We start from the raw sequence: 19978 nt of genomic DNA on the forward strand, positions 1-19978 counted from the left end.
TTGTCAATACATTTCTCTTTTTCCACAGATACACATTACCCCATCTTCACTGATCTCATTAGACTTTATAGCAAGATAAATGCCTACTCATACTGCAGTCATACCTTCATATTGCTTTGTAGAACTACTCATAATGTATGTAACCACTACCACTAGGATCTGGCATCAGGGTACTGATGAAATTAATTTGCATTCAGGTGTAACGTGAAATTTCCCTCTGAAGTTTTGCAAGGAAGAACTGTATCCAGCTCTTTCACATATTCACAAAGTACACTATTAATTTGCACTTCCTAAATGTAACTAAGTGTTGAGTGATAAATGAGTGTTGAAGCTTTCCAGGGGAACAGCAACTGTATTTAAAGCCTCTTATCAATAGATCAGTAACTAAAACCTAGATCAGATGAATAAGACTAATAACTATTCTCTTAGAACAACTTTCTAGGTAGACAGTAACAGCCTTTTTCACTGATCCAGTTCCTTTTGTTTGACAACTATAACATTTACAGAATCGCAGTCATAAATGACATGAAAGGATACATCTGGTATGATTCAGCTGAGTTCAGAGATTAACTGGTCCAAATACACAGATTCATAGACTCATAAAATGGTTTGGGTTGGAAGAGAACTTAAAGATCATCTCATTCCCATCCCCCTGCCATGGGCAGGGACACCTTCCACTAGACCAGGTTGCTCAAAGTCCCGTCCAGCTTGGCCTTGAACACTTTCACAGAGGGGGCATCCACAACTTCTCTGGACAACCTGTTCCAGTGCCTCACCACCCTCATGATGTAGAATTTTTTCCTTATATCTAACCTAAATCTAACCTCTTTCAGCCTAAAGCCATTACCCCTTGTCCTATCACTACATGCCCTTGTAAAATGTCCCTCTCCAGCTTTCTTATAAGGCTCCCTTCAGGTACTGGAGGGCTGCTATAAGGTCTCCACAGAGCCTTCTCTTCTCCAGGCTGAACAACCCCAACTTTCTCAGCCTGTCTTCATAGGAGAGGTGCTCCAGCCCTCTGATCACCTTCATGGCCCTCCTTTGGACTTGCTCCAACAGGTCGATGACCTTCTTATGTTGGAGGCCCCAGAGCTGGACACAGTACTCCAGGTGGGGTCTCATGAGAGTGGAGTAGAGGCAGGGAATCATCTCCCTCGACCCTGCTGGTCATGCTTCTTCTGATGCAGCCCCAATAGAGGGTAAGAAATTGCCAAATCTCAGTGTTATTGCTTAGACCACAACATAGGGTAGTATGCAGTATATGAGGTAGTACAACTCTACATCAACGAACAGTGAGAAGCAGTCACATTAAAACCTATTTCTTCTGAATTGCCCAGTATCTGCAAGCCATCATGTCCTCGCTGCTATGACGGCTAGATAAAAACTAGTACATTCAATCCATGTGATTGTAGCACAGTCTAGAAATGAAGACTGCTCCTAGAGATACTTTCCAATTCTGAGCCCACATTATTTCCCTTCAGAGCCTAAAAGAGTCAACATCCTGTCAGTGGCATTGCTGGAAATAACATGAGCTACATTGAATGATACATAGAAAATACATTGGACATTTAGTCTCAGCATAGAAAATGATGAAATACTAGTGATAATCCTTGAACTTGATAGTAATATTTCTACATTAACTTACTGACAGTACAAAATAGTGTATTGACTGAAGCATAATTCAAATTCAATAGTTCAGGGTCTGGTAAAATTCTAGGTAAAACTCCACAGGGCTCGATGTTACTGATCTGTGCTGTTTCTTGAAACCAATAGAAGTATAAAGCTAGCCAAAGACTAGTTTATGGACAGTAATGGGAAGTAAATGATATGCAGCTCCCTTCACTCATACGACCATGAAAATTATTTCAGAAACCTATAACGAAGGAGTTTGCTAATTTGTTCTGTTCATGAGGAAAATCAGCCTAATGATTAATCCCTCCAGTCTGATTAGTCCTGGCTTCTGAGCCTTCCTAATTGCCTAACATTCCTTTGCTGAATCCACTCTTCTGTAGGGAAAACAGGAGAACAATAAGGAGGGTAGCAACCTATTTAGGGTCTCACATCCCTTGAAGCCAACCAAGACCACAGCTGACAGACAGTGCACTGTTAAAGCTTCTCTGCTATAAATGGCAACTGAAGCGACCACAGGTGTCCTCCCTGAACAAAGCATGTTGAAAGGGGATTTCTTTTTTTCCCTCCCAAAAGCTATAAGCTTTTTCCCTCACAACTCTAACCATAAGCTCCAAGATAGCTATAGAGGTTTAAGAGAGCTATGAAACCTTCACAGACCACTAGTCATGAAGACTATTTTGAGCTTAGCTGCTTTTTACTCTCTAAAAACCTATTTCTAGAACTTATGAGGTCAAACTGTGTGCAGGGACGTCAAGACGGAGTATTTATCACTGACGCTGACTTATCCTACTTACATGGCATGAAATACAAACATTTTAAATGCCATGACTATAGATAGGTTATAAAAAGTGTTTCAAGATCTGGGAATATTTCTTGAGATCGTAACCATGCTCAAATAGTCATAGCTCTATACTAACACATACACATATGTAAGTGTGTGTGCGCGTGTGTGTGTGTATATATTGACAGTTAAACTTCAAGATTCCAACACCTGGAGACATTTCAAACATTAATGTCACATTTGAGGATATTAACACAAAATATTTGGCTTTCATATTTTACTACATTCCTCTTTTGTTACTACATAAAAGCAGTACTTATACTAGGTCAAAACTATTTATGAAACACACTACAGTATTGTTTTCATTGTTAATAGTTATCACAAGAAGAGATTTGTACATATATGTACACAAAATAGCATAAAGCCTGTGCTCTGTATGCTGCTGGAAAAATCTATCCTCACTAAAGAGGTTACTTTAATAAAAAAGGGCTTATCTGGGTATGCGGTATTAAAGAGATTTAAAATGATAGGCACTGAAATGAATCATTGCAAAGGAAGAGATTAAAATACTTAAATCTAAGAAAGAAAAAAAACCAAAGTTGATTCAGAATCACATTTATGAACTTCTACCCTGAATAAGACTGAATTTCAAGAATGATACAAAACCAAATATGCAATCTGCCTGCACTGCATAAATTATGCATATTTATTTATAATGCGTATTTAAAATTTATCCAGAGCATGCTTACGTGACAGGACACTTACCTGATACAACTTCATGAACAAAGATTGAAAAAATAAACAAGAGATTGTGGAATTTAGCCATGAGAAGGCTAGCGGATAGCACAGTACCCAGCTTCCAAACTAGTCTACAGGTTTTTCTTCTTCATTAACATATTTTTTTTTACAACACTCAAGAGACACAAAACCATAACCATTTTCTCATGGTCTTCACAAGTGGCAGATCCTACTTAGGGATAGAAATTCAGCATGTGACTATCCAAAATCGTATCTTTGATTCTTGATATTGAAATAAATTCTAAAAGCAAATAGTGGGAATTGGCATTATCATAGTCAAACTCGGGTTTGATGTAAGTTTGGGTTAAAATGCAAGTTCCTCAGCATTTGTTGCTCAGGTTGGGTAAATATATAGTTCCAAGTAAGGATCAAGCTCATTAATTCTACTTTTCAGATTTTTATTTGGTTGAAAAAAGTATTTATCTTAAAGCAAGTTTTTATACAGTAGATAGTTGCTGAGGACCGCAGACATGTCTGCTTACACTAGATTCTTTTGTATTGACAAACTGTTCAATTTCATTTTATCAACATATTATTATTTTATCAACATGCCTTATGAAACTTACTTACTAGTTTGACATGATTTGGGAGATATGATACTTATCTATTAGTATAGAGAGACATAAAAAAAAATTATTCTTACCAAGATGACTTGGAAAAGAACTGGAAAAAGATGGATTTCTTCCACAAGGCTGTAAAAACATATTTTAAGATTTATTTACAAAGAGAGGAAGTGAATTCTTATTTAACGCAATAAACTCACAAAAGGAGCAGAGTAGTAGAATAATTGTTGCCAAAATCCATGACCCAGAACCTCAGCCTTTGATTAGCTCTCAACAAAAATGAGCTCCACTTCAGCTATTAAATAGAAACAGCAATGTTATACTGCTTTGGAAATTACTTCTAAGTCTGCTTCACTGATGCGATTCAAGTGAGTGGAACAGTAATTAAATTAATATTTTTAAATGGCAGAAATTAATCAAAATTCAGAAATATAATACTATACATACTATGAACCAGCGTGCTCCAATAATTTTATTTAATAGACTCAGTGCACATAGTGAAATGATAAATATGCTGTGTTTTTTAATGCATGATACATTAACTAACTTCTTGGGTTTAACATATTAATGACACATTTGTCAGCCACTTCTTTCGACAATATTGAGGAATGGTTAACCAAAATAATTTAGCTGTATTCTCTTGAATTTCAAAATCGGATACAAACCAGCATATATATATATTTATAAGAACATTCTCAAAAAACAGTAATACTTTACAATAATGCAGCCTTTTCTATTCTTAGAACCCAAAACATTTCATTAGTAAAGCATGTGTTTCTCTCACAAACACTACAATGGCATCCTTCCCATATTATACTGCCTAATTTGAAGAATGATTCTCCCTTTTTCTTACACACTGTACTAGATGCCTATTCACCAAACACTACTAAGAACACCAAATTGTGCATTTCAAAGATTTTCTCTTGTGTCTTTTTAACATTACTGAAGTGCTTCATAAACATTAGGTAGGTTTTAGCCTTGTGATAGAGCTATAAGACAAGATTGTAGTATGAAGTCCATGTAATAAATGCAGAACTCAAGCATAGAGAGCACGTCTGAAAGTGTTCAGAATATCCACAATGACTGTATGCTCAACATGAGGCAGATGCTTTGCACACTTATTCAGGGAACTCAGCATAGAACATAGTACAAAATTGTCTTGTAAGTAGTATGTCAGTTAAAAACACAAAGTTATAATATATAGTTCTCTATGAATAAACAGGGGTTATATTTGACTAAAACAAGCATTCAGTTTCATGTTTGAAGCTGTGTAGTACTGTGTAGTACCCTATACTGGCTTCTGGTACAACAATTATCAGATTAATTCTGTTTGGTAAACTATTTATTAAAAAGAACCCATACATTCCTAAAATTCCATGTTTCCATTTAAGCATTTTTATTCATATCCAGTAACAAAGAGGATGAAGTATTATTTTTATGGACAGTGTAAAAGCACTAGACTGTGAACTGAAGCAAGTAAAAGGAATTGGACATTTTCTTCTATGAACTTAATGAGAAAATTGAAAGGGGGCTAGAACAAACATCCAAAGGTCATAAAATCATAAAATGCTTCATTTAGTTTGATGTCACCTATCAGAGCCCTGGTTGTTCATATTTGCTAAAATCATGTTATGCAAAGTAAATATAATATGGTAATAAGGAATGAAAGGCATGCTAACAGAACAACCATATTTATGAAGAACTGAGAATTACTTAGAAGTCATACATGCATTAAGTATAAATAATGGTTTCCTATTTCATATTGTTTTCTTATTTCACTGATCCTTGCATTCACCTAAATGGAATAATGATGATCATATAGAATCTATATGAAGTCAGGGTGGGAGCAGGGGCTTAGCATAAGAAAATTTTTTACATTGTGCAGCACTGGCATGCAGACCTAGAGACAAGTAAAATACATCCATTAAATCAAAGCATAACAAAACAAGATAATTGTATGCACCTATATGAACATGTTTAATGTAGCTAAGTAACAGCCTTGTTCAACCAAACACATTCAATTTTTCTTGCATACAGAAATGTGTAAAAGCACAAGTTACACCCAACAGAAAACATAATACATTCTGGGAGAGAAACAAGTGTTTATATAAGGAAAGAAACTCATTACTTCCAAGTTAAGAAGCCTGAATTTAAGGACAATTTCTGTTCTTACTAAGTTGATGGAAAATATATCCATATACAAGGGAAATCCCAACAAGTTCCCTACATAGGTCAGGAGAACCTGAAAGCTTTTCTCCCCTATGCCATCTAACAATCCTTAAATAGACAGTTATGGCACCTGCGACACAGGCAGGTCACAAGAGAGTCCCAGGATTGCACATAGGAAGAGTTATTATATTTGAGGTTCACTTTCCAGGGCCAAATCTACTAGTTAAATTAAAAACTTAGACCATGCCTGTAAAAGAGAATTTTGCTGATGTGGGTATAACAATCCTGGATGTATAAAAAGTCATTTAAACACCACAGACTCCCAGAAAGAGCAACTAATGTAATAGCAATCATATTGACAACATGAAGTTTTGCCAGCACAAACCTTCTTACACTTAGGGCATATTATAATTACTTAGTCCAGCAAAAGCTGCTTACTTTGCTACCTAAGCAGCATTTAAACTGAGAACACATTGGCAGTAAAATACAATTGAATACCAAGAATAGCTAAGCAATCCTAGTTTAGGCAAAACCTAGAAAAGCTCTTTCGTGGTAAAAAGTAAATTATGAAACAATTGGTTTTCAGAACTGTAAGCAGTCCTGATTGTTATGGTGTTGCAAAGTCAGCTACAATTTCTGCTGAGATAAGCTAAGATGAAACTATAGCCTATATGGCTATTCTTAAAGGACACCTGCAAACCTTTATGATTCAAACAAGGAATAGCTGCAGCATTTAAAGAAAATTATACACCTAACTTAGCTAAAGCATAAAGTCACGTCAAGCCATGTATTAAGACAAAGCTTAAATCTGACTTATCCCAACTTTGTGTATATGTGCAAAAGAAAGAGACAGACATTATCCCATTCTTTGTTGCTACCTTACAAAGTTTTACAAAGGAAAAGTCTTAAAGCAGGTAAAAAATTAATTTATCTATGGAATTTATTTCATAGAATGTCCATATTCGAAATCAAAAGTAGTTTGGTTCTTTGTAGACTTTTTTAAAATTTGTATTAAATCAGGTCCTATCCTGTTTGGAAAACATACAGAATCATAATCGTACATATAAGCAAATTATAATTCTAAATATCAAATACATTTTCTTCTCATTTAAATCTACACCCAAATAAACAACACTGGCTCAAAGTAACTGGTCATCTGATTTTATAAGACTTGCCATCAGTATAGTATGAATTTTTAACTCTAATAATTTTCAGAATGAGAGCATGCCTCCAATTTTGCTTTCAAAAAATATGCAAGATCTATTCTTCTAAGACATCCTAAATGGCCTTCTTGCAAAATACAAACCTACTGCAAGACACTGAACACAAAACAAAGGCTTTTTGTTACAGGTATGATCCCTTAACAATCCCAGGCACCTACTTTGAAGTAAGAGCCTTAAAACAGGACCTCTGGTTTAGAGTTTTCTGCCAGTACTTATATGCAAAAGGAAGTACCGTATATCAGGATGTGAATTTACACTGCCTTGCATTTGCTCCTCACAGGAATAATTCTGGTACACGCTAATGAAGGGAGTTCTGAGGACAGAGCATAAGACTAACTCCTTTCTTATCGGGCATCAAGAATATCTGTACTGGTTCCCTATACAGAATTCTTTGATGAAAATGCAATGGGATATTTCAGGTGCATGTGTTCAAGCTGGGTATTATACCAAGTTAGAAAAAAAAAAAAGAGTGAAATCAATAAAACTTCTGATCTTGTGTCACTTGCAAAGCAATTTAATAATGTCACTATTTCATTCCTCTAGTTAAAATAGTCTAACAAATATTCTAATTTAGCTTTTTTTCAAACTAAACTTTTTTAGTAAATTCTCTGCTCAAATACAAAACCATAAATTCTACATGTCCAGATTGCTGTTTTCCTCCTTTATAGGTAGGATTTGCCTATAGGTAGGCTATACCTACAGTGGCAGCTGGTCCCTAAATAAAGGAAACAGGGCAAAACTCTTCTGTAAAATTACAGAGCAGTGAATTTTCCAAAACACTGAGATTTATGCTAAGTCACTTCATTTTCAAAAAATCAGTATATTATAGTATTGTCATAAGTTTTTTATTAAAAAAATGTCACAGATTGCTACACTTGGGTAAACACTATTAATTAGTCTTTTACTTCTCCTTACACAGAATAAATATCTTTTCTAAAAGGACAACAATGCAACAAATAAGACATACCTCACAATAAAAAACAGGAGTTTGATTTTTGCCCCCTGACAAATGACTTAAGAATTCATGCTCTTTACACCATGATGCACTGCAGTCTGCTGTTGTTCATGTCTATTGTTTGTCTGGATCATTCACAAAAAAACCCCAAACCCACAAGTGTGCAAACATATGTATTATCAAACTGAAAAGCTGCAATAAAGGCTAGAGAATAAAGACGAAATAGCCAACACGCCCATGACCTCATGCCACTTAAGCAGCATAGAAAGACAGAAAGCTGGTGAAGATGGTCAACCAGAAACTCCTTGATCTCACTCTCAAACTGCAAGTAAGCTCAGGGATACAAGTTTAAGTTTTTAAGTTGGAATAGCCTATCAGAGCCATTGGTACCTTGAATGAATCAGAGAAGAGCTCACATAAATTTGGTCTTTTTGGGTGAATCCCAAATACTAAAGACCCACCGCTGAACTGGAAAGTTTCAAAGTCATGTTACTGCCACACTTTCATACCATGCCCTTCAGTAGCGGCTCAAAGGCAAAGACAATGATCTTACCATTGATTTTAAGAAATATTATACCAAGGCACAATTTACAATAAAATACATCCGTGAGAAAATCTGTCAAACTTATCTTTAGGGGTCCAATTATTTTAAAGTCAATTTTCTTGAAAAGACTTATTCTTCAATTCCAGTTCCTAAGCCTTCTCAGCTACTGTAGTTTACATTTCAAATGACCCAGGGGGCAAGGAGGAAGAGAGGACTTTCGGCCTTTCTGCACGCAGAAAATTGTTGGATATAGAATAATTAGATTGTCATTTAATGCTTTACTTTTTGTAGCAGACAGAAAAGGAAGATAAACACAACAATGAAGATCTGTATGTAAAAGAGATATGCATCACCATTACTTAAAGATTATATTTTAAAGGTCTTTCACAAGTGTATAGTTAATATTGAACATGGAAAACATAACAAGGAAAGGCTGACTGCCATTCATAAACACAAAGGAATAAGATTTGAGAATTAAAATAAATGTACAACTCCACTGTAAGAAAAATATCTGAAGATATTTCTTCTTTCAAATATCTTGAGTATTTGCTACAGCTGTCAAAGTATGTGAAAGTCAAGGACAGTAGTGTTCAATAAGTATAATATGAAGATTGGTATTAAATTTACTGATCCATAGCAGTTTTGTTTTTATTATATATCAGCAGATGAATTGTTAATAACTTCCAGTAATTATGTGGTGAAATGAAAGGGGCTTACTTTCAGTCCCAGCATAAGCTCAAAAACTGTCTGTTGCACACATTTATTGGAAGGGTGTCATTGCAATCCCAGTCAATTTGCCAGCAGTCTCAGCAAGCTTACTGAAGGAGAACAGTTTGTATTTTCAATTCTTGCTCAGTTTCCAGCTTCAAAATTCATATTTTTATAGGAATATTTGTCTTTTGATATGTCTAAACCACAACATATTGTTTCACCAATTTCCCATTATTTCCTACAATATTTCCCTTGCCTATTCACAAGTAGTATAAAATACCTAACCAACAATCCTAAAATAAAATGGCCCCCTTTTTTATAAAATCATAATACAAAAATTATTCCCAGTCAGTGAAGCAGAAATTGCAAGAAGGCATGAAAATTATATTAATTTTTTTAAAAATTCAGAAGCGAAGCGTATACGTTATCAGACCCAAATATAACAGACCTACAACATGCTATAAAACAAGAAAATACTATGACCAAAACCTTGTGGGGCACTAAGGGTTATAGTCATAAATAAAAATGTTTGAAGCTCTCTGACAAAGTTGCAGCCTCTGCAACTATGCTCTGCACATTCAGTGGCAAGATAAAACTTCTGCCTTGCTGGAATTATATCAATTTCCTGCTTTTTAGGTTATATAACCTTTGTTTCACTTTTAAAAAGAAATTACATGAAGTTTGTCTCCTTAAAAACATATGATTAAAAAAAAAAGTATTTCTTTCCCTTGAGTACTAAGTCCTGAGGGATATTTTGCTTGAAAAATTTATATTAATATTTCCATTATATGTTATCTTCATGGTCTCTTGACACCTATGAGTCAATGCTTCCTCCTAGCTTTGAAAAAGAATTGATTTGGTCTAAAACATTAAAAATACATATTCAAGCCTTTTTCAATAGTCTCCTATTTTCTTCCTTGCTGAGATTATAAAATATCTTCATTCACTCTGATAGCAAGGATTTGAGATTTAAGCATGTAGTGTTCCAATTCATGTTGCTGATGACACTCTAGAAAGGACAAATTACTTCTCTGAATGGACTATCTGCAAAGTGCTAGGATCTACAATGTAAAGTAATATGCCAGGCTATTCCTAGTTGACCAGTACCATTAGACTAAAAAAAGCAATGTTCCTCCTGAGATTAGATATTTACTTTTTTTTTTTAATACAGAGCCTAGCTTTCTGTATATTATAAATTTAGTTGGTTCCACTGTGGGCCACAAAAATAGTCCAATATTGCCAGTGATAATACCTACACACCACAGTTTATTTCAGTTTGTTCAGTGACATGTTTCAATATTGATACATGGTTGATAATTTTTCTATTCCACTTATCTCTAAGAAACCAAAACAGAAAAAATATGCATTGATTTACATATTATACGAACTTGCAGAAAATGATAGAAACTGATTACAAAGCCATAAACTGACACTAACTGTAGTTTTCATTAATTCAGTCTTCCATGATCATTTTACATATTTTTTTCCTCTCACTGTGTATAACAATCAAAACTGTATTCTGAAGTCTACATGACTGTTACTAGAAATTAGAATTTACTAGAGAACAAAAGCTCCATTTAGGGACAATTTTAAAAATCTAAGGTGACTCTATACCACAGTTTGCAAATACACTCAAAATTATTCTATTCAAACTGTCTTAACACATTTTAACATTAGTTTTATTTCACTCTGAAAGAAAACATTTTCAGGAAAACTGGACTGTACCAATGTGTCCGGTCTTAGATAAAATAACTGGATGATTATCCTTTCTGCTAAAGACTGACTTAGGAGACTCATTTCCAAGTCTCTGATCAATTTGATTCAAAGTGATCTAGTAAGCACCCCAGTTACAAGCTGAACTGAACCAAAGCACATCAATCATCCATTCCAAATTTCAGTATTTCACTGAAATATATCTATGTTTTAGTTTAGACAAAATAACATATCTCAATGAAACTTTGTTAAGAGTCCATGTTATCAGAATGGACAGCAATGAGGACTTAACAGCAATATAATCATCAATAAGAGTTCTGTGGAAAACAAATGCAAACATTACTTTAAAAATACACATCTCTCAATCAGGCTCTTGGGATGCCTATAAAAATAACCATATTTCTTCATAAACTTTCAATATCAGATTAATTAAAACACAATTAATTTCAGGTATGGTCAAGTGATGATAATTTCTGATAAACCTACTCATCTCCTGAAGTATCAGAAATGATACAATTGAAAACCTTTTAATTACAATCATGGTATCTTACTCTGAAAACTGATTTTAAGTATTATGCCTCAAGAAATTTTTCAGCTTAAGGATGAAGTTCACTAATCATCACAAATGGAACTGATGAAAGTCTAGTTAATCTTACTTCCTTTAAGGATCCTAAACCATTTTTTTAGCAAAGCTTTTTTGATGTTGTTGCTGTTAAAGCTTGAAGACTAATATTTTCTGAAGTTTTTACCAGGTTGTGATTGCATATTTTAGACTGTTATTGTATCCAGCTGGAAAATAAGAATAACAATTCTATTCTTGCTTGAGTTTTAAAGACTTGTTTGAAGGCAAGGAAGCACAACAGTGTTAGTCTTTTCTCTAGTTCTGCTACTTTTTAACATTATATTAAATAAAAATTGCATTAAAGTTTTTATAAGTTAATTTTCTGATTTTTATTTAACATAAAATACATCTTGATGTTTCACAACATTATAATAATGTTTAGAATAAATCAATAGCTGGTTAGACAAGTTATTTCAACCATATCTCATATATTTTTCCAAAGCCTTTTCTTTTTTTTTAAGCATTTGGGTATTTATAACTTTAAAGTCAAGCCTGACTGAGATTTCAGCCTGAAGCAGACACAATTCCTTAAACATAAAATCATTGTTTGCTAAATAATTTTAGCTGATTTGATATATGAAAAAGCTTCGGACAATTCTGAAAAAACTTTTAGTCACACGTTTAGTCATATGATTCAGTTTTAGGTAGTCCTGCGAGGAGCAGGGAGTGGGACTTGATCCTCATGGGTCCCTTCCAACCTGAGATATTCTATGATTCTATGACATGAAAAACACAATAGTATATCAAGCAACTTTTTCATGCTTCAGGCCTTCTATAGCTAAGCACTCTCATGCCTGAGAGTGTTCATGCAGAACTATTTGCTCAAATAAAGACTGCAATTAGTCTTCTACATCAATCTTTGGTTATTATTCTTATTCCTAAGAAATTATAAATACAATCTGTTAAAAGAAAGAATAAGGGTGAGAAAGTACTTCATTCACCAACAAAATCAACACTCTACGAGTAACCTTGGAACGTTTCCAAGTCAGCAAAGCATTCACTTTACACATCAGACTTCCAACACTTTGTTAGTCGATAATGTTAATGAAAGCTTCTGAACCCATGTGGTTTTTTGAAAGGTGATCTGTAAGGTGTAAACATAAACACATTCATATGCTAAATTACTGACCTATGTTTTCAATGCACTAAATAAGGAAGGTAAAGTACGCCTTACACCTTCAACCTAACTCATTTGAGGCTCCTCTCTTTTTCCATTTCCTGCAGATCATGACACAGCAAGAAGCAAGGACGCAGCATAAAGGACATTATGTGGGTTTGAGGCCTGTTCTAAAATCCTTCTACATATCCCCCCCCCAAAAAAATAAAAATTCTTACTTATTTTAAAATTTAAAAACCAAACCTCTTGGATTGATAGAGAGATGGCTGACCAGGGACAAATGGGAGTGGGCAAGATAAAAGCAAAGGTCCCAGTTCACACACCAGAGATTGCTTCTTCAGGCAGTCAACTAACATTGATTTCAAGTGTTTTCGATTCCTACAAAATTTCATTCTACCACATGATAAAAGGGCTGTCACAATCTCTGAAGAATGGCAGAAGTTTGGAAGAGATACACAAGAGAAGGCTGCCAAGCCTTCCACAAAGCAAGACCTTTTCTTCACAGAAGCACTTGCAATCAAGCATCTCTTAGATATTTTTGAAATAAATAAGGAATATCTAAACAAGAAAAGAGCCATTAAAGTGAACTTAAGCCATCCATTCAACAATGGGATTAAAATCTGAACCGAAAATGAATGTTTCAGACTTTAATTTGTGTAGAGACTGCAGTTCTTGCATGTGTAATTACCTCTCACTGTTCTTTCTATTCAGAGTCTCTAGGGAAGAAACTAGTGAATATTTTGGAACTTGCTAAAAATCCAAACCCATTTTCTGTAACTGAAAGAAAGACGACACAAGGGCAAATCCATCCTGAGCTGAAAAAAAAGTCTAGGTAAAAATGAAGCGTTTAAAAAAAAATGTAAATAATATGAACTACATAGCTACGGAACAACTTTATCTATATTCATTTAATAAAACTGTAAGCAGGTAGAACACCACCACTCAGTGTTACAACAACAAGGTTATCTTTCAGTCCTCTGAATATTTCCTCTAAATATTTCTATCTAAAATATATGACTTATCTACTAAAAAAAAAAAAGCACAGGCTAGAAAACGTTGAGAAAATATTTGGGAATAGTAGCATTTCCGAGTTGGATCTGCATGAGGATTTAGGTGTCCTCATGGTCCTAGAATTTTCAATCATAAAAAGTAAAAGCATCTATCTTTATATATGTGGAGAATATGAGCCTAAAACCAGATTTGCAATATTCAGAACACCGAGCAGGAATCTGGCTGATCTAGCCAATATGAAAGCTTAAAATGCTCCTATCTTCCAGGTTCAGTAATCAATACCCATTTAGGATTCACAGTCTCATGTATTACTCATTTTGCTTCTTTTCTTTTTAAAAAGGGTAGTTTTGGGGTTTTGTTGTGTTTTGTTTTAATGGTTACTAAATGTCTTCCTTAGAAGTGTAAGAGACACCCAGGTTCTAAACCTCTTCTTCAACCCTAGACTTCTCTCTTTAGGGAAATTTAGCTAGTCAGTAGGCTATGTTCACTCTACAGAGGGTTATGCTCCAACCTCTCTTTGTGAAGTTGTCCTACTGAAGAGAAAAAGAATTAGAGATTTATTAGATCACAAAAGGAGAGAATGACTTTGTCACCTTTTTTTTTTAGTTCATCATCTCGCAAAGTTAGATCAAAGTGCGTACCTTATTTAAAACATTGTGCTTTCATAGGAGAGATTTAGAACACAGAAAACGTGATGTTATACCGGATACCGACTTTTGAGAGAAGTTGGATGGGGGGGAGGTGAAAATCTGGGTATTACAGACATTCTAAGCTGAATAAATTAGTAGAAGCTATTCTGAAGAACAGAACTGGTGGGCACGCACAGAGCAATAACCAAGACATTCATTTTAAAGGGATGTAATGTCAAATCCATGACAGATCTTTGAAGAAGTCAGTCAGCATACGGACAAAGGAGAGCTGGTTGATACAGTATTCTTCAGCTTTCAAAATGTATTTTATAAGGACCCCCACTAAAGACTCTTAAAAAATAGGCAGGACTGTTCAGATTGCAAAAGGTACAGCTAAAGGAGACAATATACCAGAAATTTATGAAGTAGTGTAGTGTGTGTTGCTTTTTCACTGTAAGAACCTGATGGCATGAAATTAAGTGGCAAGTGCCAGAGTATACAAAGAAATCCAAAGAAAACCCCTAAAGATGATAAATCTTCATATGCAGGTAATTATGCTATGGAATAACTATCGATGCTGAAAGTTATTTCTCAATATCTTTTTGAACACATGTAAACGAAATGAAAATTACTCATCAGTAGCTACTATTACAGAACACAACATCATCTTATACGGCCCCTGAAAAAACAACTCACAGGGGGCTGAAAAAGCCTGCAGAAAGTATTGTCGCTCGCTTGCCTTCTTCCCATAGTCTTCTCTGGGCCCCTACAGTTGAACACAAGACAATGGATTGGATGGTGGTTTAGATTTGCTTCATGCTGAACAGAGGATTTATGGTAGAACTGAATTCACTCAAGTCTACAACTTCAACTGTAGCACCCCTAACCATCTGACCCTTCCTCAATATGTGCTTATTTTTTATTTGCTATTTATATTCACAATGGCAAAAATTCACTATTGAAAGTAAAAATAACCAAGAATGAATGGTATTTTCTCCTCCTATTTAATGCTTTACATTAAAAGAGGAAATATGTGAACCTTACAATATGCCATTTTTCAATAAGTGACTTAACAGTAACATCAAATAGTAGCCTCGTATTTTTAAAACTTAGATATTCAGCAACTGATCAGCAACACAAAAGAGGAAACAAAATTACATGTATAAGGTTAATAGCTAATTTCTTTACTAAAGGGGAACTTTTATAAAATGTAACACTAAGGACTTGTGTTTTACATGAAAAACAGTGATTAGTGTTACAGTCAGTACATGACTAGACTATGAGAACTCACTTGCAATAATGAACTCTGACCACCGCCTTTGATATGAATTACAATGATGTGCGACTTGACAACGGTGTTATTCGCTGACACACAACATTTCAAGAGGCTATTTCTGGCTAAGTCTTCCTGCATGGTGTTATTCAATAAAGCAGCATATGTGCAAATATTATACCAAATAACAGAATAGCAAAGATCATACAAATTCTTTGCTGTTTTATATTAGCATTATTTCTCTAACAAGAAAATGAGGGTTTTTACAACTGCATTTTCATAGATGTGAAACTAGTGTAATCACGATCAGGTTCAAAATCTACATAAATTTTCCCCAAAGTCCTAGTGAAACTGTATCATCCTCTGACAGTCTCTCTCAATCCATCTGCATTGTGATTTTCTCATTAATGCTGTACACGTCTAACACGTAATTCTACTGTTCAGTTCAGCTGGACTAGGCCCTATAGGATTACCTGTTACCAGAACTACTCCATATTATTTTAGTCATATTCATTACAGAAAGAAAGAAAACACAACAACAGAGAAGTAATTTAGAAGCAAATAGATCTACTTTTTAAAGCGAGCATGTCAACCTTAAACCAGAAAATTAAAATGACTAATGAGAAGAACAAAGTGTTTTTAAAGCAATTAATATAAGCCCACATTGATCAATTCACCAGGAAAAGAAAGCACTGAAGTGCTAGCCCTCCAGCATAATGACAAAGAAACTACAGCAGGTTCAAAGATAATCCTTGTACAATTCTAACAAGTGCTTGTGAACCAAATCACTATTCTACCAACGCAAACCGATTAAAAGTACCACACTGAACTCCAAAGAGTTGGGCATTTTTTTGCTATTGGTTTTTTGAAATCGAGGGTGTGGATATTAGATAGACCATTTCAGAATATACTGAAATGTAAACAAATGCTGATGTAGAACATCATGATGGATCAATCCATTACTAACACCAACTCTAAAATGTGCCTTAATGGTCTTTAATAGATAATGCATGGGCATGAACAGTAGCATAAATGAAGTTTGAAAACTGGACCATTCTTGGATGATTCCAAAGACACTGTGATAAAGAATTACTTCAATTAGTCAAGACAATCTGCTGCAGCATACAAGGTCTATTCACCTATCATCATCACAGGTACTAGATCTGTGGCATTTAGAAGCAGCAGGTTTTTTGTTGCCCTTCAGCACCTTCCTGTTTTGTTTTCTGCTGCCTTTTCCCCTTTTCTAGATCAGTGCCTAACATCTGTCTGGGAAATTTACAGTAAGGACAGGAGCTGGGGAAGTTTCCTTAATTTGCTCTCCTGTCCTTCAATCCACCATAAATCTAAGAAGGGTCACACCATTAGTTTTTAGATTATTTTTGTCTCCCTCAGGAAATGACCTTAATAACAGAATACTGGAATGTGTCCCACTCTCATGATTATTATATGATGCAATATCTGACACTCCCCTCACCTCCACTCTGTTTCCTTTACTGTCTCCCTTCCTTGCAACCAAAAATGTCTGTTTTAGCAACCCATAAAAATCAGACTCCGCAGTTTCGAGTGTTTAGCTTTCAGATATGTTAATGTCATCAAATGCTATAAGTTTCTGACTAAAGCTAAGTCAAGTAGCTGCATAAAAGAGCACAGAGCAAAATATACAGCTACATTTCATAACCTTATCTATAAGACCAAGAGCCAAGTTAAGAATCATGAACGAGTGTAAGTTTCCTAGGGTAGGAACATTATAAAATACCTTACAATAGTCAAAACATTTAAGAAGAGCTAATCGATATAGCATATTAATAGAAACTCAGAAATTCACATCAATTCCTCCTTCTTACTAGAAAAATCTAGCAAACTGCTTGTTACAGATAACAACAAAACAGTGTATAAGACTCCAAGCAGGAACCAAAAAACCCTCAACCCTTAACAAATAGATTATGTCTGACTTTCTATCCATACATATAACCTATACATTAAGTTGATAAACACACAAAAGGACAAGGTAATCTTACGATACTGCTCTTTTTGAATACAGACTTTGCATAGTTAAATCAGATCTCACCCTGCTGCAGACATTTGCTCCCACTGTGAGAAGTTCAGTTCCTCCAACAAGTCCTTACACAAGTACAATCCACCAAGAGTAATTAACAACGGGGAAAAAAAACCCCTAATGCAAATTTTGAGTAGTCCAGAGATTAATCATTAATTGAAACTACATGTTTCCTTAATATCAGTGGTTTCTTTTAAAAATCATCAGTCTCAAAACACCTGAAGATGAACTCTGCTATTAATTCTCACACTGGTTTTAAGGTCCACAATTTTTCTTATCATAAAACATGAAAAATTCTTGAAGAAAATGAGGCAATAGGTATTTAGGAGAGCCACAATAGAATACTACTAACACTCTTAAAGCCAGACTGTTAGCTTTGAGCCAAGTATAAAATAGGCAACTGATGGATAAATTCTGTTCAAAGCTCATCCTTCCAATATCTGCTATTTTCTTAGTAAACGAACTCTAAGTGAGGTTGTATCAGATAGCAATTGTTGCATGATGTAAAAATAGGCATATAAGGGAAACACCTGACTCATTTATACCCTAACCCATTAAGGTGAAAACAAACAAGAAAACACTTATCCTTCTCCAAAACTGGATTTTCTTCCTGTGGAGGCTCATATGATCACATGTCCAAATACTTAATGTGTTCACAGAAACACATTAAAGTTTTGGTTTGTGGTAGTTTTTGTTTGGGTTTTTTTTTTTTTTTGTTTTTTTTTTTTTGTTTTGTTTTTTGTTGTTTTTTTTTTTTTTTTTTTTTTTTTTTTTTTTTTTTTTTTTACAGCCACCGTCTTGCATATGCTGGAACTTACATTTGCAAGAGACCTAATTCTGCAGCGCATTAATGGGATATCACTAGAATTCTCGACTGCTACATTGAGAAGCAATAGAGTGGAAGAGCTCCCATAATACAGAATGTTAAAAACAACCCCAACAGTGGAGCAATGGCAAAGATTACAAGGTATTTTTTTGTATTCTTAAAAAACATTAATTACTAAAGCCATTCAAAATATGTATCGCACATTAGCAGTGCTCATCTCAATCAATCAAAGCAAGACAGTATGGTACGCAGTGACTTCTTAGCCATAATGCTATCAGACACCATGAACAGACAACGGTGAGTGCAAGAACAACCCGATTTTCTGGGCAGATCTGGGAAGAGGAATAGCTGCATGTGTGCACACATATTTGAGAGAGATGATTCCCTATTACTATCAAGAAATACAGTTTAAGTTTTATGTCACTTTTTTTTTTTTGATCCTAAAACTTTGGAAGACGATGAAAGAGACATTAAGATACATACTGAGGGTACCTAAACCAAACATTAAAATCCATATTTAGGAACTTTAAAGGGTAGCTATATTTACAGAAAAACTGAACAGCTTTAAAGCGAATTGACTGGTCTAAACCTTTCACAAACACATCACCTTTGTCCTAGTACAAATATGCTTGGCTGGACAACAGTTTTTATAATGTTTTGTTTTTAATTTTTTTTAAGTTTTAATGATAATTTTAATGTTAACATTCTTATGATTTTATCTCTAGTATTTCATTGGCTAAATCCATATTAAAATAACCAGGATCGTATAAAATTGGCACAAAAGACATACGACTGTGTTCTATAACAAATCCTCTCCAAGGATTTTCTAAATCTCCTAAATGCTAGTCAAAGTAGTATGACAGTGAGATCTAAGTTATTTTTAATTCTTAATGGAATAAAAATAATTGAAACAGAAAGAACCCAGAACAACAGAGAATGTGCAGTTGTATCACCTCACAGAAGCAGGGCTGTGTTCAGTCAGGGCCACCAACAGTTTCAGAGCATACATTGGTACTGGGTCTGGAGCCATCAAAATGTGCTCATACCTGAAAGGGAAGGGGGAAAAGGGGTAGCAACAGTGAAAAACAAAGTCAAGAGATGCGTGTTAAAAAGTTGATATTAAAAATACATGATTTTCCATTTCCAAACTTTCTAATAACCACAGAGGAAATAAAACGCTGTTTGGAACCGTACAAAGCGAGACTTACTTAGAAACAATATCTTAAAACCAGCATCAGATTAACTTTAAAAGCAGCATTAATAAAAAGAACACATTATTTTTTAGAGAGAGATACACATTTATAAAATATGTAATATATATTTATAAATCATATACATGTTTTTCTAAATATAAG

At 34.6% G+C, this 19978-nt stretch overlaps 1 protein-coding gene across 2 annotated transcripts in view; it reads right to left on the reverse strand.

Moving 5' to 3' along the window:
* The window catches only part of ULK4 (unc-51 like kinase 4), a 252655-nt gene that overhangs the window by 129871 nt on the left and 102806 nt on the right, over window positions 1–19978 (reverse strand). For both annotated transcript variants that reach the window (XM_059818887.1, XM_059818886.1), the window contains exons 29-30: window positions 19577–19669; window positions 3855–3903 (exon numbers count right to left, since the gene is read on the reverse strand). In XM_059818887.1, the coding sequence (XP_059674870.1) occupies window positions 3855–3903; window positions 19577–19669 (142 nt within the window). The remainder of the gene's footprint in view (window positions 1–3854; window positions 3904–19576; window positions 19670–19978) is intronic.

Source organism: Gavia stellata, chromosome 6 (assembly GCF_030936135.1).
Source record: "Gavia stellata isolate bGavSte3 chromosome 6, bGavSte3.hap2, whole genome shotgun sequence".
NCBI classification, from domain to species: Eukaryota; Metazoa; Chordata; class Aves; order Gaviiformes; family Gaviidae; genus Gavia; species Gavia stellata.